Source organism: Taurulus bubalis (genome assembly GCF_910589615.1).
Source record: "Taurulus bubalis genome assembly, chromosome: 9".
In the NCBI taxonomy this organism is placed as follows: domain Eukaryota; kingdom Metazoa; phylum Chordata; class Actinopteri; order Perciformes; family Cottidae; genus Taurulus; species Taurulus bubalis.
In genome coordinates, this window is record NC_136597.1 from 4905083 (window position 1) to 4930644 (window position 25562).

At 46.1% G+C, this 25562-nt stretch overlaps 1 protein-coding gene across 1 annotated transcript; it reads right to left on the reverse strand.

Moving 5' to 3' along the window:
- Window positions 1-2729: 2729 nt before the first annotated feature.
- hipk3a (homeodomain interacting protein kinase 3a) lies at window positions 2730-22008 on the reverse strand (the record flags this gene model as incomplete). The annotated part of the gene is made up of 17 exons (XM_079223292.1): window positions 2730-3583; window positions 4096-4250; window positions 5937-6214; window positions 6309-6470; window positions 7314-7661; window positions 7741-7881; window positions 8157-8311; window positions 8436-8527; window positions 8709-8832; window positions 9218-9380; window positions 9521-9705; window positions 11084-11170; window positions 11692-11811; window positions 14298-14421; window positions 20308-20489; window positions 20642-20833; window positions 21025-22008. The coding sequence occupies 17 exons, from the start codon at window positions 22006-22008 to the stop codon at window positions 3026-3028; spliced, it is 4050 nt and encodes a 1349-aa protein (XP_079079418.1). The 3' UTR covers window positions 2730-3025.
- Window positions 22009-25562: the final 3554 nt, after the last annotated feature.

Sequence of the window (25562 nt, forward strand, 5' to 3'; positions counted from 1 at the left end):
AAAAAAAAAATGAAAGTACATATATTACGCACACACACAGTTATAATTCTAGGTGGTTTTGCAAGCTGAACAGTGCATCTTCCCGTCCAAGAGTCGTCAGAACAGTAGACTCGCCCTCCATTGCTTGAGCGACACAGTAAAACCATTATGATGCAATACATTAAGTAGCGCCATGACAAAAAACCTGCATGTCTGCAGAAGCTTTTCTTGTTTTGTTACTTTAAAGAGATCCTTTTTCCCGCGTGGTTTTTGACGTTTTCTTATTTTTACTAAATAGCAAATGATTCGTCAAATTACACCGTAGTGTGTTATCTTGCATTATCCCCAAACGTTTTTTTTAACGTTGTTTCATAGAAAATAAAAAAAAATCCATGAATGTTTGTCAGAAATCTGAGCAAACGTTGTTTTTTTTTGTTTGTTTGTTACAGTGGCGGCCGGTAGAGGAGAACTTTGGACCTAAACCTTTGAGTGTGATTGACGGATAAAGCCTTTTGAAAGAACCCTGACTGGAACACACAATGAGATCTACCTATGGTAATAGCTGCATACAGGACTGTCAACATCCCAATCCCAACATGACGAGTATGATGAAGATGATGAGAACAACAGCAGTGTAGCCATCACAAATACAACAAGTAACTCGTTTGCAAACAAACAAAAAAATAGATGTGTCGAGTTTCACAAAAACATTAACGTGTGAGAATAAAGCTTTACATTTGTGAATATTGAGGCCCGATGTTTGTTTTGTTTTATTCAGTACTGCACAGAGGTCTCAGTGAGCGCAAGATCACAATCCCAGACTTGTACTTTCTTAGGATTCTGAAGAAAAAAAAAAAAAAAATAGTTTCCAGACCTATTCTGAAGTCTAACAAACAAACAACTTTGGGGTTTCTCGTGACGTGAAAAAAAGAAAAAGAGGAGCTGATCCCCTCGAGAGGACCTAGATCACGACGACTGGGCGTCACCTGCCGGCCACTCGTTTGAAGAAAGGCACTAGTTGTACAGTACGAAGAGTTGCAAATACAGTCGGGAGAAAAGAGACGGTGACAACGCACCGCTCACAGAATCTAACGGCGAACACCCCGGCCTACGTTTGAAATACTGATGCTAAATGCCAACCCACAGAAACACACAACGCAACACACCAAAAAGCAACGGAATAAAAAAAAGAAATTCATAACTTCCATTACAGCAGTTTACACTTCAAAAACAACACAGCCAATATACAGAGGCACTAGCATATAGGAATATCATTCAATATACTATGTAAGGAAAAAACAACAAAAACACACGCACTTCTATTGTATCTGGAACTACAATACAAAAGAGAGAAAACGCAGACTAGAATGAGATTACTCCTCTAAATTCACAGCTACGAAGTGGCAGATAATCAGTACATAGCAGCTTATTATCTATACATTCCAAATACAATTTGCCAAAAAAATAAAACAGCTCAGAAAAATAAAACCTCAACCTCTCAAATTTTTTTCAGTTTTTCTTTTTCCTTTTAAATAGAGATCTCACAATATATATTCCAATGTCGATAACTGCAATTGTATGCTGGAGGTGAGAGGAGAAATAGTCTCGACCGCGCTTCAGAAATGATTAACGAACAGTCTTTGGTGCTGATTTGAGGAAAAGAAATAATAAAAAAATACCAGCTGATGCGACGGGTAAAGACGCAGCTCTACTACACACTGGACACACACACACACACACACACACACACACACACACGCACACGCACACTATGCATCCACCCTGAAGGAATGTATCAAAACTGACTTCAATACATGGACAAGAAGGTTCGTTTCCACACAGATATTTGAAACAATTACACCAATAACACCTTGAAACGCTCAAAAGCCCAGCGATGATACTGTAAGTTGATAGGTTATCTCAAACACTGAGAAGCATTTAAAACTGAAAAACACACACAAAAATTGCGTTTCACGTCTACGCCGCTCCCGAAAAACTAAAATGCATCGACGCAAGTCTAGCCTAAATGCCAAAAGATATGTTAAAATACACGGCAACCCAGAGGCCAATCTAGATTGTATTGCAGTTACAGTAAACAGTGACAATACTGTTATGAATTTAAGTACTATAGTGAATAGAAATTGATTATCAAAATATCAAATCATTCTTTATGTACATAAAAAGCTCATTCAGTCAAAGCCCTAAATGTGCCACCGCTAGCTAAAGTAAATCCATTCTCTGAGTTAGGAAGCAAACTGAAATCCAACATTTGCCAATATTAATACATGAACGCAAGCGTTAGTTATTCCAATGAGCCCGTCGCATTCAGAGTCTGAGTGTTAAGTGCTGCAAGCCCATTTCTTTTTTTAAATGTACAATCTATAAGCTCTTGAAGTAACGTCAGAGACTCTGGTTTTTAAGGCACTAGGGCGGCGGCTGCAGCGCTCCATCCTGGTTAATACGCACTATGACGGCTTCAACACAGATCAGACCGGCTAGCACATGCTACAAGGCAACAAAGATAAAGGGGTCGGGGGTCTTGATCGCCCCCCGACAGCAACAACGAACGATTTCCCCGCCCTCTAATTAGATCAGGCTCTCCGAGCGCTACCCAAACTAAAGGAGGTAATGTGTGAAGGACACATTCTCAACTAAAACGTCCTCTTCTGCGCACTTTGTGAAGTCACCCGCTCTCTCGTGACGCGCTCGCTCTCAAAAAAAAAAAAACTAAAAACAAAACCTCCGCCGTCTTAAATCAATCAGTTTTCTCCGTGCATGATTTTTTCGGGAAGTCTCTCAGTTGCTCTGGCAATCTGAATTCATTCGTCCTCGACAACACCATGAAACATTAACTTCTTTTTTTTCTTCTCCTCTCTCAATACCCTTCGATACATCTCTCGTTGCAACCGCGTTCGCCCTCCTCGTCTTCGTCAAAAGTGTCCGTTTTGCGCTCTGCTGCCAGCTCTGCCCGCCCAGGTCGCAGCACCGGTCCATTTCCCGTTGGCCTTCCTCACCAAAAGGTACTGCTGCGGCCCCGCCCTGCTCCTCAGATATAGGAGAACTGCGGGTGGTGGTTGAGCTTGGTGGGGCTCAGGGGGAAGCCGGTGTAGGCGGCTGGGGAGGCCATGTACGGGTGAGGGGGGGGAAAGGGCGCATTGAACTGGTGGGGGTGGTGGCCGTAGCCGGGCTGGTGGTGCGGGTGGACGGTCGGGGAGGGGAGGAGCCTGTGCGGGAGGGGCGCCGGGTGGTGGTGGTGGTGGTGGGGGTGGGCACTGATGCCCAGGGTCACCTGGTGCACTATGGCGCCCCCCTGGGGGTGGGCCAGACCGTAGCTGTGCTGCAGGAGGGTTGGGGGAGGCGGGCGGGAGGGCAGGATGGGGTGGGGGTGGTGACCTCCGAGCGGGGCGCCGGGGGGGTACTGCAGCAGGGGGTGCGGGGGCAAGCCCTGGCCGTGCGGGGCGGCCGAGGTGTGCGTGGGGCTGCTGTGCGGCAGGTGGGTGAAGGCGTGCGTGTGGACCGTGGGGGGGATGTAGGCGTGCGGACGCAGAGGCCCATAGTTGCCGTTCCACTCTTTGCCGCTGTGGTTCGAACCGTACAGCTGAACCTGAGAGGGCGAGAGAGAGAGCGAGAGGGGGGGGGGTGGGAGGGGGGGAGGAGCTCAGTGACCATCCGATAAACAACAAGTTTCTACGCAGTCTTGACACTCTTATTTGCTTTCTTGCCGAGAGTCAGATGAGCATTTTGCTACCACACTCGGGTCTAGCCGGTAAGTATGAGGCGTGACCCAGCGACCAGCTGCAGACAAAAAGGAGGCGGCTCCACAAAATAAACATACGAGCGCCTCTCAAGCTCGCTAGTTTACACGTGGAGCTTCTATGGAGTTTACAGAAACTTCCTGTAGCTTATATGTTGGTGAGCTTTAGAGGTAGACGGATTCTGAAACCTACGCACAGAGCCACTCACCCCGGCTCCCTTTTGTAGTGCTAACCGACTACTGGATCTAGCGTCGTATTTAGTAAAGTGGTACCAATCTCCTCATTTAACTCTCGGCGGGAAGTGTTCAGCTCTTGCTAAATCCCCGATGTATTATATAGACAGAGAAAAAACTGAACCGACCTGTCCAAAGCCCAGAGGATGCTGCTGCTGCTGCCCTGTAACTTTCTGCTGCCGGGACAGCAGGGGGGCGGAAGGGAGGAGGGGGAAGTAGGAGGGAGCGCTCTGTTGTCCCACGAGGCTGCAGCGCCCTTTGGACCGGGACCAGGACTCTGAGACTGGGACAGAGAGAGAAGACAGACGTGAGTCAAGCAGAACAAAAACAGTTGGCAGGTTCAGTACACCTGAAGACTGCAGGTGAAGACAAGCAAAAAAAAAAATTACAAAGACTTCAAACAACAAAAAAGAGCGCATGCCAGGGAGAGAATAGGATGGGATACGGTCGTTCCATATAGAAAATATGAAAACTCAAATATAAAAACAGGAATAGCACAGAATCCTCAACCGTGTGCAGAGGGGCTTTACCCGGCTGAGAAAGACTAAACGGACCAAAAGAGCAGACGTGATGCGACTCGTCCCGGCTGGTGCCCAGAACTCTGAGCAGCACGGGCAAAATATTTGTCGATGCTGTGAAATACAAATGTGCTTTCGGAGGGTCAAATTGTTCTCCCGAGTGCTGACGAAAGACAATTAATGTAGCGGCACCGATGTACGGAACATTTGTGAGGAGCCCCCCCCATCCCACCAAGCAAAATCACTTTCGAACCAAAAGCAGGCAACTCTGCAGGGACAACAGTATTGGAGTTAGTTGGGACAATATGGGATTTAATGACCGCACGGTGATCGTACTCTGCTGCTATGAAAGAATCATTAAACGTTTGTCTTTTACTTTTCAACCAGTTGGGAAACACGGCATCAGAAAACTAGACAATAAAAGACAGATTGTTGGCACTCAGAAAAACGGCACCTGAGGGGCAAAGTTGCCCCTTAGACTCTGATCTGTATCAGTTTGAAACTCACTCCACCAGATCTCAGATCAGTGCCTGGGGGCAACCTTTGCTGCACAGCAAGAACCAGCAGAGAAAGCGTTGGCTCTGACTCAACACCACGTCGTATGCATCCACCTTTCCCTCCGAAAGACTCAGAACATACGTGTTTGCTGGAGTAAACTTCCCCTCTTCTTCTGTTGTGTAAAACTTGTCGTCAAGTGTGGAGGGATTTTTTTTTGGATACTTAAACTGCAGTTAAGATATTGGTTTGAATGGTTGGCGAGAGAGACTGAAGGGATTAACAGGTAAAAAAAAAAAATTTCACTGATGGTCAGCCAAAGTAACTGCTCAACTATCCGGTTCACTGAAGCTTACACTAAATGTTGGAAACTTTCAAATGATGCACACAGATAAGAAAAATAAATTAAAAAAAGACACCTGTGCATGCATATAAAAAGGTGAGGAGCGAACACACCAGCTATTTGAACATGTGCTCTTTATTCCTTCAAACCCTAACCACTAATTTGATGGAGGGAAAGCCATAAAAACAAAAAGAGGTATCGGGGCAACGTTAGCATTGCCTGCTATGGATGCATCTTAGAGGTGTTGGTACAACGTGGGCAGTTCTCTGTTGGTTTTTCTTGATCACCTGTTAAAGCCTCTATGAGCCACTTGGGGGCGGTAAGCCCCTACTGCTTCCACGTGACCTGCAGAAGCAGACACTGCCAAAGTGCAGGTGACAGACCGAAGGACAAGTTGTCGAGAAGGGGACACATTTATGGGGGGAGGGGACGGGGACTTTTCTGGGTGTTGGTAATGACAATATTTTCCTGAGAGCATCAATTTCCCTTAGCTTGTAATGAAACAAACGGGTTAAAACCTGACAACAATGGCATAAAATGTATAATGGAGTCTTACGATACATAAATGCACAAACAGAAACATTCGTTTCCCGTTGTTCACATTCACACTGACCTGCCCTGTGAACCCGCTCCTCGGCGCCGTAGCCGTTGTTGTTCTGCACTCTCATCGGCGGGACCACCATTGTCCTGACGCCGCGGGGGCTCCGGCCCTGCGCCGCAGGGGTAGGCAGCGGCACCACCACGGCCGCCAGGGCCGGGCGATTGTTGCAGTTCCGGTTGCGGTCGAGGTAACGGTAGGGACCGTTGGTGGGCGGGGAGGTCGACGCGTCGGACGCCGGGGAGCCTTCCACGGTGTCGCGGCCGCTCTCGTGGCCGTCGTCCTCCGACATGCTGGACACAGAAGGGGATAACATGTCGATGATTGGAGCGTAAGATTTATTTTTTTGTTTCTTCCTCAGTTAAATCACTTCCACGGACGACTCACCTGTTGGGCCTCTTGCACGGTGAGAGGGAGGGGCTGGACTGAAGAGAGTTGGAGGCGAAAGAGCTGGTGCTGATGCTGCTGTCGGGGCTGCTGAGGGAACACACGCGCTCCATGGACACACTGGTGTTTCTGCACGCCTCGCACACACACTCCGCTTTACACCTGCCGAGATCAAAAGTCAGATCAGTCGGAGCAGCGCGGAAGAAAAGAAAAGGAGCAAATGGAACTTTCCAAGATCTTCCATGTTATTTTGCTGCCGATACCCATTACGGATGATCCATATTTTCAGATACAGATCCCTTTGTTTGGTTATAGCAGCTGGTCTACAAGGCGCCTGACTATATTTTTTCACCACAGTCTTAAAAATCATTTCAACCCTTTGAAGTCAGTGTACACCATCAAAAATTATAAATGTTACAATTCAAATGAAAAAGAAATAGTATTTTTATTGATCCATTATTTTTACGGCCGTAAAGGAAGTTAAACAGTCTCTAATATATGTTTATGTTGCTGTGTCCTTCAAAACAACTGAATTCATTAAAGTTTCTCTCAAACTACATTTTACGAGATTACGTTTGAACACATAACAACGTTATAATTTACCTCTGCCCAATACTTGTTTTCACTGAACAGAGCCTGAATGCATCATGATGCAACTAAACATGATTGGAGCTGCTGCTAATGTAACTAGCTCTCCTGTCAATTTAAACTCATTTGTAGTTCACAACGTAACGTCAGGCATCGGCGAATAGAAAGCATAAACGCAAATGTCCTGATCGCATTTTGTTTACTGACTATCGGCCGATAACGAGTCAGTAAAATCTTATTTCCCACTTATGGTTAAACTAAGCAATTAATCCGCGGTTCACTCGCAAACCGTATGGATCACAGATCAACAATTAATAATTTCAATAATCTATAATCTGCCTCTAATTTCTCATTTGGCTACTGACAATTTATAGGCGGCCCAACTCAATTGATTTTGATCATCCCATTACAACTCACCCACTCAGACGGCACCTCTGAGGGTCTTCGTCCTCTTCGTCGGTCAGCTCGCTGTGGATGCTGATCACACTGGGAGCGGGGCTCGGTGTGTCGCCCATCAGGACCGCCACCTCTCGCTGTTGCCGGCTGGACAGGTCCAGCTGGCTGTTGGCATTTGGCACTGCCTCTTTGAAGCAGCTCACTTCCTCTTCTGCGTTGTTTCCCTCTTCGTCTGGGTTGTGAACTGCCGGTTGTCCGGTCCCCGCCAGAGGCACCTCCCTCCGAGGCTGCTCTCTGCGCACCACCGCCTGCCCAACAACGTCGGCAATCTTGGCCGGCATGTGGACGTTGCCGTGGTGGGACAGGTTCCTTATGACGGAGGAGTTGACATATTACATATCAATAAAACGGCAAAGAACTTTAACTTCACTTTAGGAGAAAACCTCACCTGTTGTGACCGTGTCTGTTCCTCTGGTTGGCCGGCTGGGGCCACACGACATGAGCTATGCCAATGTTGATTGGCTGATGGGCAGAGAGGGCCGGCATTTGATTGGTCAGGAGAGGCTGTTGCATGACTGAAGTGTAGTGGCTGTTGGGGGAGACACAATTTCCTGTTAATACATCTCAGAAGCAAACACAAAGAAAAGCGGAGCAAGAGAAACCTAACGCAGCAAAAACATGTGACGGGAAGTTTTACATGCTATTCTCTGATGAAAGCGGACATCGTGCTAGGAGAAAAAGTTACTTTAGTTCACATGTACACACTGAATGCAACACAAAAGAACTTTAATGAGAGGAAGTCTTAAAAAAAAAAAAAAAAAGGGAATTTCCCAGTTAATCTAAACGGAGGTTTAGGTGACTCACCCCCAGTCGCTGATTCTCTGTGGACCGGCTGCGGGGTCGTTGGTAAGGGAGGACGGGGCCGGTGGAGGTGGGTGGGAAGGAGGAGGACCCACCGTAGTCATCTGTTGCCAGGCTGCCGGGACGAGGAGCTGCTGCCCTCGGCTGGACCAGGCGTGCTACAGGGACAGAGCGGGGAAATACAATCATCTGTAATCTGTGTGAACTGGGGGGGGTCAGCGCTTGCCTCGGATCCACAGCCTACACACGTATTGAGCATTCATGTCTGGGTCTGCGTCTCACCTGAGCAATGACACCAGGTCTCACTGGTAAGGGCTGTATGGGAGCCTGAGTTACCATGGGAACAGAATACCCTGCTGGTTGGTTAAGGTTACCTTTAACAAAATAAAGAGAAAACAAATCAAATAAACCATCTCTCATTCATGCAGCTCAAAAGTCTAAATTGATTGATTCCATTTTGGAAAAGGTTGAGTAATGTTTTTTTAAATCCGCATGACCCTGTAAACATTTTTAAAGTGTTATGTAATCATTGCAAGCAGTTTGCAGTCTGCATACCTTGCATGGCGGGAGGACAAAGAAGAAGGGCAGGTGGGAAGGAGTCAGTGCACCCAAACTGACCATTCCCAGTTGTCAGAGCTATCCCAGGATGCAACACAGAGGGACCCGACTGGTTTATAGCCTGCAATGGAAAAGAGTAGAGGAGACAGGAGACAGTATTTAGAGGAAATTAGGCAGAGGGGAGACAACAAGTGCAGACATGGAAAGAAGGATCAGCGATAACGGTCCCAAGTGGCGGAAACACGCAGACCAATATAACGAGTTGATGTGTCATAGCTCCTTCTTCCCTGAAGAGGGCAACATTAGCTCATCGGTACAAAAACAGTGCACAGAAACGTCACCAAAGACTCCAGAAACGTAATACTTTCTGGAGCAAAATGGTATTTAAAAGAACTGACTGTTGTCTGTAAATCAAGATCTTTGTCAGGCTGATATAAATAATTACTGGGGGTTAAGCGGAACGTATTCTGGTAGCAAACGAAAACACCCACGGATTAGTGTCTCACCTGTGTGTGGACTGGCATGTTGTAGCCCAGAGGGAGGCCAGAGGAGGCGACGGGGGCCACAGGGGCCCTTGAGAAGTGAACCGTGTTCTCGTTCAGAGCGTCAAAAACTGCGTTGGCGGGCCGACTGTGGCACATGTCCATGATGCGGAACGCTGACTGCACGCTGGAGAGAATAAGAGGAGTGTGTATATATATATATATATATTTTAGAGGCTACACATGCACGACTGGAGTTTAAACAAGGAAAAAGCAAACAAAGAACGTGCACACTATTTTTTTTTCCGCGTCAGCTGCAGTACTTACTGGTTACTGTGCGGGTAGTCCAGCAGGTGGGTCATGGTGAGGAAGGGGTGGCCGAGGACGCTGGCGGGAACGGTCCGGTGCTCGGCGTCGATCAGCAGCATGCTCTTCAGCAGGGACACAAACTCCCTCCGGTCGGCCTTCTCCGCTTGCATGTCGCTGCCGTCGGGGCTCAGCACCACGTTCACCTGGGGGACAGGAGAGAGGAGCTTTGAAATTCTTTGGCAGCGCACCACGCACCACGCTGCCGCTTGCTAGTCGGTTTATATTATTTGTGTTCTTTATTGTGAGTGCCAATATGCCAGCGTTTGACCACCGTGATAATTAAAAACATTTTTTTTTTTAAAAAAGAGCCGTGTCTTCGAAAAAATTGGGAAGGTTTGGATATCCATACTAAAACAAGTGCATCTCCTGAACCACAAGGGCTATTTGAATAATTCCGGAGCTATAATAAAGAAAACGCTTGTGAGATTAGTTAAGATGTGTATATAGCAAAATATGTATTACTGGTTAAAAGTGAATGAAGACACATTAAAAATAAAACATAAAAGCATTTCCAGGAAGAATATCTCTTTAAAATGACGCAGCTGAACGCTTTACACTTCTAGAATATCATAGCACATTATGTTAAGAGCCTCTCTGCAACGTTTTACTTTGATAAAGTGAAGGAGAACATTTTTAGACAGGTTTTAGTATAGACACTTCACGCGAATCTCCAAATAGAGCGTTTGATTTTTGTTTGATATTTACATTTTCTCATGTAACACGCTATTTATTTCACTTTTATATCACTAATGGTGTTCAATACATCCACATACAGCAGTTATATGAACTAAATAAATCAAAACAATGCTCTATGCCCTCAAATAGTCATGCAATATTTGCGCATGTATCATCATTTCCCATAACCTCTCATATCTCCGTAGTCCTGAGTCCAATTTCATTCTATGAACACTCCTTTTAACTGTGAGAGCCTATGGGAGCCGCCTGTAGCATTCCAAAAGAGATATACAGCCCCTTCAGCCAAACAAAATCATAAAGTCTCACATTTTGTGACACTTAGGATTAGATTTGGTGAGACTTAAACCGACCTAACTAGCTGACTGTAAATCGAAACGCCTCCAGGAAAGGTCGGAGATGCACAGGAAGCTAGGGCTCACGTAGAATCAAAATGGTGCGTGTGGATTTAGCCGGAGCTCCCGTTCTTCATCAAAAAAGGTAAGTCATATTTCTGTACAGTCGCTGGACAATTTTTTTTGGCTGAGAAGAAATCTGAAGGTAGTGTCTGAATCCGTAGGTTGTGAGCTTTACAGAGAGGTCCATTCGTGTATAGCATAATGCTAACGGGCCCAAATATGAACTTCCAGATTCATAATTTCATTTTAAGTAATTTTGAGTCAATTCTCGAGTCATGTTTTGGTTATGTTTATCTTTGAGTTGTGTTTGGAACATGTACATTTGGCTTTCTTATTCTTCTAGCCCAGGCTCTGCCGTTTAATATGGTATGAAACATCAATACGGCATAGTTTGAATTTGATCATATCATTTTGGTGGGGTTAGACTCACGTGTGCGACGTCATCCAGACAGGTGAAGATGTACTTTCTGGCCTCTTTGGATTTCAGTCCCGTCTCTTTCTCGTGCTCTTCTGTTGTCTGGGGGAGAAAAGAAAAACAGGATGAAACCGAAACGTGGGCGTGGTGTCTAAAGAGTTTTTGTACAAACACTTATTTATTTTTGTATCTCTGTGTGTCGAAAGCAACCATGGATTTGCCATGTTTACATGATGAGGAATGAAAGATCAAACACACATGCGTGTAACTCTGAGTGTGAGGCAGTTGAGTGTTTCCTGGGGGGGCGGATGAGCGGTAGGTTCACATTCATTAAATGCATTGAGAATGTGCTGAGCAGCTAGTCTAAATAGTTCCTTGAGCTTTTTCCTCAAGGCATGCCTGATTTTGATCTTGTTTTGAAAAGCTTATGCAGCCGTTTTCATTTTGCTTGCATTTCAAAGCCCACCGTCAACCTGTGTGCGTCCGTTTCCCTCACCGCCGCCACAGGAATCAGCTGATAATGTGTGCCTTGTGTTTTGCTTATTAACATACGCTCTGTGTGTGTGTGTGTGTGTGTGTGTTTTGCTTATTAACATACGCTGTGTGTGTGTGAGTGTGTTTACTTTTAGTCTCCAGGAGGCATAGGGAGAGTTGGACTCTTTGGAGAAGAAACGAGAGGTCTTGGTCCCCCTGTTGAGCAGCTGCTCGGCCGGCACGCCCTGAGTCTGGGAGATGTACCGGATCTGAGCGGAAGGAGAGAGAGAGAGGGGGAGAAGAGAGTGGAAATGTAAAAGTCAGTTAGAGCGAGGAAAAGACAGCACCTCCATCATGTATACTTTATACTCTGCATCTTGGGTTTTGTCTGAGAGCGGGTCTTTGAGTTGCTCGTTATCCAATACGACACATTGACATCCGTGCTCTTTGACCTTCACTACGCTGCCAAGCTGACATAGTGGGAGCACTTCAGGGGCCCGGGGCCGATGCAGCAAACAAGCGACACACACGCACAAAAAAAGAAGAGGTTATTGACATTTGTGAGCACTTATGACCAGAGCCTGCGTCAAACCAGCAAAAACATTCAGAAAAATGCAAGAACTCTCAAAGGCATTCATGAAAAGGATTTTTTGTATTATATATTTTTTTTAACTATTTGTGGGTTTGGCTTGTGGTTTGTGCTTTTTCCTCATCTCCAGATATGTTGTCCATTTTTTTAAATATATAAAACCTGCCCATTACTAGTAATGAATTTTTCTTCAATACAAAAATGATAAATACATTTGCCCAGCTAGGGCGAGACCGGCCGCCCCGTCCCTTACGTTTTACTGCCTTTGTTCATTGTCTGTGATGTGAAAACATCAGCTGTCCACGGGGCCAGAGAAAGTTGGTCATAAGTTAAAATACGAAACCTTCCCTCCTGACCACGCCGGCGGTGATGGATGAGGTTGTACCCACCTCTGGTTCCAAAGCACTTAAGACGACTTCAGTGACTCACGGTCTCGCATGCTATGTGTGGTAGATTTATGGTGAGGTCAGACTCGGCCTGTGAGGTTCGCAGTCGGCCATTGCCGTTATCCTGCATTGCTCTGTGACGCAACTCCTTAAACTCTATTGGAGGCACAAAGTTTGTTCCAGTCAACAAAAAAAGTGGCAAGTGAATCATGCAAAACACATCACGTGTTTTTGTGGTTTCCTTACTGAGGGTAGACATGGCGGCGACGTAAAACTACTTACAAGTACAGAGGCGGATCGCCTCACTGGCCATACAACATTTGTATTTTTCCTACTGATTTGTTCAGCCGTTTCTTTGTTTTTCAGTTACATAAATATTTACTATTCTTAAAAGAAAAGAAAAAAAGGTGTGGTTTCCAGCAACGTTTGGTTTGCAAGTTATAACATTTACATACGGTTCATGTCACAGGAGTTATGGACATGAACTCCTGCCCCATTTTGATTACCAGGGGCCGGCGATGAAAACTAGCCCTTCGGCTTATGCAAATGCACATTTATATTTGTTTGGCGATTGATCAAAGTAAATTCTCCCTTTAAAAAAAAGAAAAGAAACTCCAGAAATTCCATAAGCTTTGGAAATCCTCCAGTGGTGCGTTTTACAGCCTGTAGGCGCGTGTGCACGCGTCTACGTCCCAGAACAAACACACCGACTGGCCTGAACCTGCTGATGGTGCACAGAACACTCACCGCAGTGTGTGTGTGCGGATGCGTGCGTGCACATGTCTACCATCAGGCTTATGCTTATAAATACATTTTGCTGTGTAGAGTGGAACTGCAGTGAGCCTTGGCATAGCACAGCATACTTTTGGGGGGCTCAATATGCACACGCCAGAGTGTGTGTGTGTGTGTGTGTGTTCTGGCATGTCCCATTGGTTCAACAGAGCCGTTGGTGCTCAGCGAAGCTCTATAAGCCACTATCTTTGACTGAAGATTGTCCAAACAGCTAGCTGCTGCTGCTGGAGGCACAACTGACACCAAAAAACAACAGCTTTGAAAACAGACCAAACAAGCAGTCAGTTTAAAAAAAGAAAAGAAAAAGAATGACGTTTGGTACTATCGAAGTGCAGCCAATTCCGATTTTGTTGGGCAAGGAACCGCAAAAAGGTTAGCTTTGAGGAACTCAGTAGATGGCCATAAAACGTGGAGTATCATGCAAAGACACGACTATGCCAGGGTGTGTCTAAACTCGTCACAGAGTTGCCTGTACTCAAAACACGAGGTAATCCTGGACTGTTCTGTGAATGCGGCGCGGGCCTTTTCCCATGCTCCCTTTCCTTTGCCGTTTTTTTACAGTCCCCGTTGTGTTGCTTAGACCTCGCGACCCTGTGGGAAGACCGCTGCGCACTGCCAAGAACAATTTCCTGATTCGCTCGGCTCAGATTAGCATTAGGTGGATTTCACGCTGGATATGTTGGACTTCACTCATACAGCGAGAGAGAGTAAAATCACAGAGCAACAACAAAAATACAGGTTTAACTACATAATGAACTCACTGTTGAGTTTTGGCTAGTGGCAAAGCAGAGGCCGAAGAATTTTTTACATTATGTATTCTGTAATCTCTGAGAAACTATATTTTGTTCTCCTTACTAGCGGTAGAGAGAGAGAGAGAGAGCGAGAGATAGATAGATATAGAGAGAGAGAGAGATATAGAGATATAGAGAGAGATCTCTACTCGTCTCCCTTGGGGGGTGTGTTAGTTCTTGAGCGTGAAGAATGTTACCTGGTCGTACTCCAGTGCTCCAGGGTAGAGGGGCCAGCCCAAGAAGAGCTCGGCTATCACACAGCCCAGTGACCACATGTCTATGGCCTCGCAAAATGGCAAGCCCAAAATAATCTCTGGAGCCCTGCAGAGAGGAAAGAGAGGCACAATAGGTTATTTTTGGGAGAGTTGGTCTGGTGTTGGGTACCATTTATATTTAGTACCTTTTTTTCTTTACTCTAAAGTTAACAAAATGTATTTCAGTTGTGACAATAATAAATCCAAACTTCAATGTTGTTATTTATTCAGATTTTTATTTATTTAAACAATTTACACACCACACACCCAATTGATTCAACGAGAGGCTGAACAGAAAATGTAAGTAGATTGCGTAAACCCCGTCAATGCTATAAAATCAATGTTCACGGGTGACTATGGATCTAAAAGAACTACTGTCATTCCACATAGTGTTTCCAGCATAGAGAACATAAAGAGGACATGAAACGTGGATGTTTTGGCACCGCTAGTGGCCACATAGATTAGAAAAAACACCATGCCAGAATCATACGAAGGATAATTGGTGCTGGCCATGAAAACAAAGCAGAGTCTCAACAAAAACTAAACATAGTTAAGAATTCAGTTTACATTTTAAGCACCATGCTGACAAAAATTGCCGTTTTAGGTGGTAATCTCATCTTCCGGTAGGTTTTACATGACCCCATTCCACCTTTAGTAAACAGTTCATCTTAAAAAAAAAAAAACTGCACAAAGCAAAGCACACAACAGCCTGTGCGAGAAATTACACTTTCATTAACAACAGGTTAGTCGGGTGTCACAAATTAAACATTACACCCATATGACGAGCTGCAACAAGCGCTAAATCCCTCCCAACAAGCTACCCTTGCCACTTGCGCAACTCAAATGGGACCAGTAATCTTTGCGGCCGCGGTGTGGGGCGGCGTATGAACACAATGGGCCATTAGGCCCGAACACAGCCCCCGAGCAACAGCGCTGCAAATAGCAACAAATGCTGTGAGGACAACGGGGACTGTTGCCAAGCAACAGCTGGACGCAAGACCATGATGTAACAGCATTACTCTGATAAATGGGGCCATCGCTCACTGTTGCGTGTGTGCGCGTGTGTGCAGGACAGTGAGCATGTGTGCGCTTCTGTGTGTGCAAACACACAAATGCAGAAGTCAGGCCCGTCATGTTTACCAGCGCAGCCCGTGGCCTCCTTTGGCAATAGGAAACGACACTCTGCCGTTTCCCTCAAGAGAAAGAAGCCCAAGTTATGCAATGGTGTCTGTAACGCTCACAGAACACTCCCGCAAAACGGGGCGTAAGAAACGGGTTGTGGAGCTCCCAGCTTTGAGGAGGTGTTAAGTGCTCGGAGAAACCGAGGCGGATCTGCCCCGGAGACAACGACATCCGGATCACAACAGAAAACAGTTTGGGCACAAAGCGACACTTACTAAAACAAAGGGCGGTTCAAATACATTTAAAAACACACAATAAAAGTTCCATAATGGACTAAATAAAATGTATAACACATTCACACAGACAAACACAACTACATATACATACATACATTTTACTTTATTTGTATATATATCTTTCATTCCTGTTGCTTCTTTAGATATTTTATCTTGCATGTTTATTTGTATCTTCAAGTTGTACAGCGCTACTATGACAAGAAATTTCCCTTTGGGGATTAATAAAGTACTAAAGTATCTATCTATCTATCTATCTATCCACGGCTGGGTGACCCAGGCTGCACCAACTAAAGAAACTGAGGCCAGATCAGTCAACTGTTGAAGAGGACAAAAATCATTTGACTACTGCTACTGAAGAGGAAACGGAGGTTCTGGTTGTGCTTAACGTTTGAGATGAAAACAGAGATAGGAACAAGATGTTTTCCAGTAAGACTTGGACCGCAACATTCTGTCTAAAACTTTTCTTTTTTTGCAGCCATGAAAAATATTAGTCAAACATATTAGAAGTATTTCTTTGCGTATAAACTCAAGGAGGAGCACACACACACACACACACACACACACACACACACTAAAGCGCAGCAGTTAGGACAAGAACAAACACTGCAGACTGTATGGCAACACGCCCCTGCTGCGTGCAGAGAACTGAGATAACTGAACACGTGAACGCATCAGAGTGCGTTGTAGTGGTGGTGGGGGGCTCGCTACGGTACGGGGGACTCGCTACGGGACGTGTGAACACAATGCTTTCCAACACATGTGAAAAAAAAGCTGGTGGCGAGTGTTAAAACGCATCCCTCTGCATTGCCGAGGCGTGGGACGGCAGGTCGAGTTACGGACAGCGAACGCTCATGTGCCGCAAACGAGAGCGTCACAAACTGAAGAGCAATGATCACCTGAGAGACTACTTCTAGAACATTGTGCACAAGTGGCACGTTTGTACATAGGCTGTGATTAAATTGTTTATGAGGAAAGAAGAAATAAATAATAATAAAAAGATCCTGCAGGGGATCATGTATTATTCATAAAGCCCTGCGTATGAGCAGCAGGTGCGGGTCCTGCGTCATACATGGCTTCACTATCGATCGTCGGGACAAACAGTGATCCACAAAACACAGCTACATGTCTTTTCACGGTTTTACTTCCCCAAACTAGTAAAAAAGGAGGATAGCTCCGCTCTAAAAAGCATTCATGTGTGGAGAGGCCCGAGGCTACATGTCAAGGCCCACTCAGGATTCCACCTTCCCGTTCCTCCCGAAGAGAGAACTTAAAAAGCACACATCTGAACATCCACATCAAATATTTCAACGCGACCCGGTGCTGGAGTGACAGGAAAGGGAGCCGGATTGAAGGGAGCCTGACACAAGCTGCCCAAATCTGTGAGCACGGAGAGGCGATAGCCATCTTTCCTTCCACCCGATCTGCTCAGCTGAATTATTCACGCACCCGGTGCTCTGTTTTCATTGTGGGAGCCGTGTTTTTTTTATTTTGTACACACACACACACACACACACACACACACACACACACACACACACACACACACGTCACCGGCCCCCGCAGGAGAGCACAGTCACCTCACCGGGCCCTGCTGTGTCACGCTGCCATGGCAACAACACATCAGAGCATGACGGGCGTCGGGGGGCAGCTTCTGCCAGAGACTTCCATCTACTCGTGAAAAATCAAAAAAAGTTCAAGCACGTATCCGCTACAAAGCATTATCCCGATGACTGGGCAAAGGCGCCGGTTTTCCGTTGGTGAATAGAGACACACAGGGTCCACGAGTGCAGAAAGACTAGATTTATGAACAATGAAATACGTAGGTAAAGAAAATTAAACACTGGTATGCATCGTCGGAAAACTCCAAATGAAACCATAAGCCGCTTCAAGTCCAGTATTTGTTAAAAATTACATTTAACTGACACAGAATGTATGTATTAGTATTCCTAATCAAGACAATGTTAGTGGCATATCAATTGTTTGTTATATTATATGTTTTTAGTTTGAAAACCTTAAATCTGATAATATTTTGAGCCTCTAATGTGATCATTCACATGCTGCTCATTCTGGTAAACAAACCTTTACGAGCATCAGAAACCATGTTGTCTGCCGCTGGTCTGACCATTAAAACAAGGCCAGTTGCAGTTTGTGTGGGAGTCATGGATACAAACATGTATTTATTGTGACTTTATTGCGAGTGTTAAGATCGCCACAATTTTACGACCTCAGGACGGGTTGTTGTTTTTTCGCCCATAAAAGAAAAACGCACCCTGCTGGCGACACCACTGCCTATAGCTCTGGAAAATCCAGGGAACACCCCAGCAAAAAACACACACACACACACACACACACACACACACACACACACACACACACACACACACACACACACACACACACACACACACACACACACACACACACACACACACACACACACACACACACACCTCTGCGGTGAGGCCAGCATTTCTTTACAGCTTCACCGTGGTAACAATACAGTACAGCCATTATGCAACCTGATCGCTGGAGACACCGTGTCCTGCAAACTCTCCTGATAACCCGATGTGCAAACAAAACGACACGCACTCGTCGCTCTGGTAATCGTATTTTGAGGGGTGGTGGGGGGGACAACACAGTACAGCGCGATGACAGCTCCCTGTGAACACAGGCGTTTACCTAACCAGGGTCAACCGACGCACAAAGTAAACTACGGCTGCGCAGACAGCCAGCTGTCGTCATGGCGAAACGGACTCACACACACACACACGCACAAACAAACAGCCGTTGGGAAGCAAAAATAGAGAGAAGACGAACGGAGGAACGGAAGTGCTCCGTCTCCCATTATAAACCAAGTGGTTACTGTGTCTGCACTCCTTGAATACACTTTTCAACCCAACGACCCTTTATTATTTGGCAAAAAAATAAGGCTCCTTGCAAAGCAAAAAGTAATGAAAATAATAGATTGGAACCGTTAGTGGCCACAGCCAAACACGGCTAGCTGTTACACCACACAGGTTAGATATCTTTGTTGAAGTTAACATCAATTTTCTTGACTTCCCATCCGAGTTCAGTTATCATGATGGATATTTGGGTACATTGTGTAACTACATGAAGTATGCAGCGTTGGAAGTTGTTGCAAAGACACTAGCACACATATGAACACACCCAGACACACACACACAGGAATGTCTGAATAGTTCTTTTTTCTTCTTCCCCTGGATCTAAATGTGGGTTTTCACATTCTTCCCGGACCGTGTGCGTCCTGAGCGACCTCAGTACAGCTCAGTGCCAGCCTATTTTAACTGCACTGTGGGCTCAGCCTTGCCGATGCTGCACAAAGACGAGGGGAGTGCTGAGGTGCTTCATTTTACAGTTGGTCTAAAAGAATTTGCTTCGGGACGGGAAGCCCTCACTCTTTTGTCCCGATTTATAAACCACTAGCTCACACTACAGTTGAAATAACTGAGGAAAACGTTCTTGTCACAGGGCTATAAAACCAGGACGGGAGGAGTGTAATGATGGGTGTGTGCAGTGCTTCAGCTGCAGAATTACATCTCAAGAGTATTTGCCATGAATTGCACAACGTTTGCAGCAGCTTAACTCGATCGGGCCGGCTTGCTGAAACTTGCTGGTGAGAGCGGAGGGGTCTCGTCCAGTGGTTGGTAAAAGAGGAAGTAGTCCGCATAGGAAACGAGCGCGGACGTCATTTAACGCGTCGCCTGCCAGCAACTTCCATAAGCGGATGAGTCTCCCTCTCAGGCCGTGCCCACCAGACATGCCAACCATTTCATGACGCCGTTCCTTGTGTAAACATCTCAGTTCCTCTGCACGTTATGCAAGAGCTGCAGAGTTCGGGGCGTGACGCGCTGATCGGACTGCACATGCACGCACAAATGAATACAGGCACGGGTCCAAAAGTGAGCATGTGCAAGGAAAGGGCAACCGGAAAGACAGCACGCGGAGAGGACAAAAAGTGAAAAGCAGATGCAGAGAAGGGGTGCGGGAGCTCCCAATGAGAGTGTGAGGAGCACTTCGCAATACATAGGAAGAGAGAGGGCCTTAACACATAAAGCCAGGGCAAGACTTTACTAAGCCTTGTGGGAAACACAGACACGCATACGTAAACAACCATTACTTGGGAACTACGTCAGCCAACAGTGCCGGGATCTCATGATGATAAATGGCATGACACATCCCATTCTCCTATAACTATTCGAACATTTTGTTCCATTTCAAACCGACTCAGTCCTTTTGTGTAGAACTTTGTTTTTCTTGTGCCATTTTCATTAACTATTGCATCTGGGTTGTGAAAAATATCACCATTTCCTTTCTATTCTGACCAAAGCCAGTCTAATGAATTAACTCACAAATTAGTGTGTTTTAAAAAACTGCTTTGATTAGTAACAAGAAAAGCACCCTTGATGGGTTTTCAAGGTGTGTGAGAGTGAAGAATATCTCACAACAAAGTCTGTTTAATAAGTTCTTGAACTTGATTATACAGTGAGAGTTGGACTGAATGTGGAAGTCCTCACCTGTAGTATCTGGACTGCAGGTAAGTGGAGCACACGGCCTTGGAGATGTGGCTGGCTGAGCCAAAGTCGATGACCTTGACTCTGTACGGCTGCCTGGAGGGATCCACCAGCATGATGTTCTCCGGCTTCAGGTCAGCGTGGATCAAACCCAGACACTTGAGCTTCTTTAAGGCTGTCGCCACCTGTAAAAAGTTACATGAATAGAAGACGTCGTTATGAGTGAATTTGTTGCTCTCTAACTCAATCAAGTCAGTCTTCCATGAGAACCTGCGTGTGCGTCCGCAGGTTCTGAAATGTAGGTCTGTGGACGTCCTGCGACACACTTTGACTTTACCTGCTGCAGAACGGGCCTGATAATTTTGAGCGGCAGCGGACTGAACTTGTTCTGCTTCAGGAAGTCGTAGAGGTTTTGCTCCAGCATCTCAAACACCAAGCAGGTGTGGCTGCGGTGCTGAAAGCACTCCAGGGCGCGCACCACATTGTGCTCGTCTGCATTTTCGCTGCTCAACCGGGCCAGGATCTCCACCTGGGCGGGTTCAAGAACGAGAGAGGAAATAGTACAGATTCAGTTCAGACCATCAAAGCCAAAATGCAAATCAAAAAAGAAAACAGTTCATTGGCATCTCGACGCAGTCTCTGTTGTGATGAAAAATGGCATTAGAAGCAGTGCTTCTCAAACAATGAGATTGACAAATTTGCCACACAACAAAAACTCACCTCAATCTGTCCCTGGCGTGCATAGGATGGGTGGTTCTTCAGTATCTTGACAGCCACCACCTCACTCGTTCCCCTCTTCCAGCACTTCACCACCTGACCAAAGGTGCCACGGCCCAGGAACTCCAAGACCTCGTAGCTGTTCTTCAGGGAGCACAAGACCTCGTGCTGAACTAACTGATAGTCGCCGTCCCCCCCACCGGTTCTGGTCACCGTGGCTCCCGCTGCGGCCTCGGTCCCTTCCGCGCTGATTCCCATGCCGGTCACTGCCTCAACTCTGCCTTGTCGAGTCCCTCCATCCCCAACTCTGACAGTGTCTGTATTGTTCCCGGTGCTGGTTTGCAACATGGCCACAGGGGGAGGAAGCGACGGTAGAGCAGATACCTTCTCCACTATCTGCATGGTTCCTGCGCAGCTGTTCTCCCGCGGATGCTCTCCACCTTCGCCCGCCTTCTGCTCACATCTCTGGGGGGCACCCGTGTCTAGAAGGCTGACGTATCCCCCGCTCACTTGCACTCCTGTGTTTCTGACCTCCTCCTCTGCTCTGATGCAGACCCTCCTCAGTAGCCCGCAGTCCAAGCCTCCTCTCGGCGGACTTCCGCCGCTGTCTCTGCGAAGCCTCACTTCCTGTGGGCCTCCGCTCTGGATCCCAGCGGGACTGTCTCTTCGTATCTCCCAGTTCTCCTCTCTCTGTAATCCGTCGGCCTGCGGCGCACACGCCTCCCTCTCGCCAAACTGCAGTCCCCCGGGCAGACTTCCTGGATAAGCACCGGCTGAGGACGGGATCACGTTATTCGGGTAGGCGATACCGTAGTTGACGCCGATCACATAGGCCTTGGGCGTGGGTCGGTGCTGAAAGGCTCTGCTGGTGTTGTGACTGCAGCAAGCGTCGTCTTTGTTTCTGCTGGTACCACTGCTGCTGGTTCCTAAGGCACTTGTTTGAGTTGAGTGCAGGTGTGATGGGTAGACCAAGACTTGTGAGGCCATACCTAAAGAAAAGAAGGAAATAAAGCATAGGCCACATGTATCTTTTAGTCAAAGTTGACACAAGTAGGGTGTAATGTGTTCAAACGGTGTTCATTTTTGCGTCGCTTTACTTGCGGGAGTTTGATCACGGAATCATTTGAGTTTATCCGCTCCTCCGTGTAGACAACGTTTCATCAATCATGGCAGACATAACCACCAGTGCTGCTTTGTAAAATGTGGTGGAAGGCCCAGATATCCCAGGAAACGAAATGCTTTCAACAGTTTTATTCACTGTATCTAGCATTTATGCACATAGTTTCGTCTCTGGGTGCCCCCCTACGACGACAGTATCTTTTTCCTCTATTTGATTCAACAACGTCAAGACGTCAGTGATGACGGGAGGAGAATCTCAACATGGCAGGGCTTTCGCAACACAGAATCACCCCAATTTCCTTGATTAGGACTCATCGACGTGATTAATTAACATGTTGAGATGAAATGACTCAAAGTGAGTAGACAGAGAAGTGAACAGCTTAAAGAGCAGCTTCGTTATCACCATCCTTCTGAGTAAGATTGCGGTCTATATAATGGTCTCATAAAAGCCATCTGTGTCCTCCGTACTTAAAACAGAAACAGGCCTACTGTAATGAGAGATGGGGGAAGTCCGTTGCTTCTCTGGCCTGTCCCTGCACGCCACACTGCAGGGTCAGTTTCACAAAAGTAGACATGCAAAGAAAGCAATGGGAGAAGAAAAAAAAAAAACACAAGCACAGCGACCAAATTGTAGCGACCAGACTCTGATCTCAACAGCTAACATACTGCCACACATGCCAAACACATTACTTTCATTTAGCTGATTAACCCAAATGAGTATGTCTACATGGTGTCTCACATGTCAGTATTTCCAATTTTTGTGAACAGAAACACTACTTTCAAACAATGTCAAATGTAAAGTCCCTCTTCAAGTTCCTTCAAGGGGACACTATTCTCCTTGCAGCAAGTCATGACACTGATAGACAGAAAACAGACAGAGGCCAAGCCTGTCAGCCACACTTCCTGATTATTTCCAAACAGAGACGGCTTGTGCCCAACTGGGCTCACGCGCAGCTGCGTTGCACAAATGCACTCATGAGGCTGGTTCCCTTTAGCACAGCGCCTTGTCCTACACAAAAAAGGCCTGCTGGGAGCCAGTGGCTCTCCTCAGTCAGGAGGCCGTCAAACACAGGCTGAGACAGGCTGAGGGGTGTGCCTCGACGTCAACATGACAATGCAGCACACTTGGTTTCTCATGACTTGTAAGGGCTGGCGAGTTATACCCGATACGCTGCTGACAGACATTGACAACAAATGCTGTGAGCAAACTTTGCTTTCAAACAAGGAAGTACTCTTAAGGAAACATACCAACTTCACTCTAGTTTGAACAATATCACCAGTAGCCTTCTCCAAAGTGCCAAACTGAGCTGGACTACAACTGCAACCGGTTAACATATGAGTTTACCTGTAAATTGGAGGTTGTAATCAAAATTTCTGCAACCAACAAAACTGCCCGGAGAGACAGCTATGACGTTGCCATTGTGACGCATCACAGTATGCGTGGTAAAAAGCTTGACGATGCCACTGACAAAAAGTCACAGGCAATAAAGCACCACTATCCGACTGGCTCGGTGCAAACACTTCACTCCTTTGTATGCTTGACAAGGTGCAATGCCCATCAGTCATGGAGGGATAGGCTGCTGGCATGGACACAGCTGCCCTCTCACTGCCGACCTAGGAAGCCCGATATCCCACAGGGCAGCGAGATCCAAGCCTGAAATGGAGAGCCATGACAGACGCGGGTGCATGTGTGTGTGTGTGTGTGTGCGCGGTGGTATGTTTCAGTTGTAAAAGAGTGCCAGCTGTAAACGCAATTTGTTACTTATCAATCAGACAGTTGACATATGGGGAGCGGTGGTGTGCGCATGCGTGTTTGGGGGAAGGGCACCAGCCGAGACACCTGTTGAAACTTATGTTGTTAGTGACAGGCAGCTAAATGATGGCCGATTTACACTACGCGGAATAGGCATTAACACAACTCAAATCTAGTTTTAATATTTAAAAAAAACAACTAGCCAATATATAGCCAGTGTTGCGTATTATTTTAATTGTGTGTTAAAAGGTCACTTAAATACATTGTCATTCCTTCTCCTTTCAAGATAACCTCGCACACAAGACGTAGCTTAATATATTCAATATAAAAATGCTAACAAGTGCATGCTTGATTAAACCGCTTTAAAACGACTACACGTCGTTAGCTCAAACTAATTAGCTTTCGCTGCTAACACTTGAGCTGAAGTTGGCTAGCTCGCCAGTTAGCAAACCCGCTAGCGATGGGCGAAGTAGTTCCGACGTCAAAACGACAAACCAGATACACTTAAACACCGGTCCTGGTCGGATGAAGCAACGTACCTTCAGTAAGACCTGTAAATAGCATCATCCAGAGCGTCGAGGAGCAGGCTAGCGACGGGGACCCGCAGCACAGTCAAATCCTGCAACGACGCTGCTGCCGCCGCTGCTGCTGCTGCTGCTGCTGCCATCTTGTTGTAACGACGAGGTGAGACCGAGCGACTTTTCACACATTTGAAGCTTCAAAATAACGCGAATAACGATCCGTTACGAGCACCCGCCGTGGCCCATGGTGTCGACAGCCGTCTCGGGGTTCGCCCAGCGTCGCTCTCGTCTCTGTTCAGCACCGGGAATCCGTGTTTCCAAACTTTTGCATGTTAATGCACCGCGTCTCCCCCTCCGTCGGAAGTAGCCGCTAGCTGTTGCTGCTCGTTCGGTAGCTTGTTGCTTCTCCGCATGTGTGGAATGTTGGGGAGGAGAGAGAGCGAGGGCGCGCGTGCGAGAGAGAGAGAGCGCGCGTGCGAGAGAGATATAAATGTCACTGTGACAACTTGGCTCCCATGTTGTTTTTCTCCGTTAGATGCATTTAGATAAGTTACAATAGAAACGTTTCGGCATGACGTGTTTATTGAATCATCCAATGAGCTGCATTTAATTAATCATTTACACAAAATCGGCCTCCATTCCCGGGTTTCTCAGATCCAGCTCACCTGTTGACTTAACGTTAAGTAATTTGATTAATATAGGAATTTCCATCCGTTGTGTCTGCACTGAGAGGGGCAAACTTTTTTGTTAATATCGTGCTGGTATGGGTCATTTTTTCTTCTTCAAAATTAAGTTGCGTTTAATCAAATTACCACAAATGAAATGGCGCAAAGTAAAAAACACACACACACAAAATGAAAAGCTGACTTTAAATGGGTCAGCGTTGGCTTTTTTAAAATTGGGTTTCACAAAAGATCAACTATTTTTGTAAACTGAGGCACAAAAATAAATGTAGCATTATTATTTGACATCTCAGACCCAAACAATAGATAATAGAAGATACTGAGATTGAGCACAGAATACAAAAATGTAAAAAAAAAAAAAAACAAGTGTATATAAACAAGAGTAATACATAAGTGATCAAAAAGTAATACTAACACCAGTGCAAAATATAATAGCAATATTATATATATATTTATTAAGTCAAC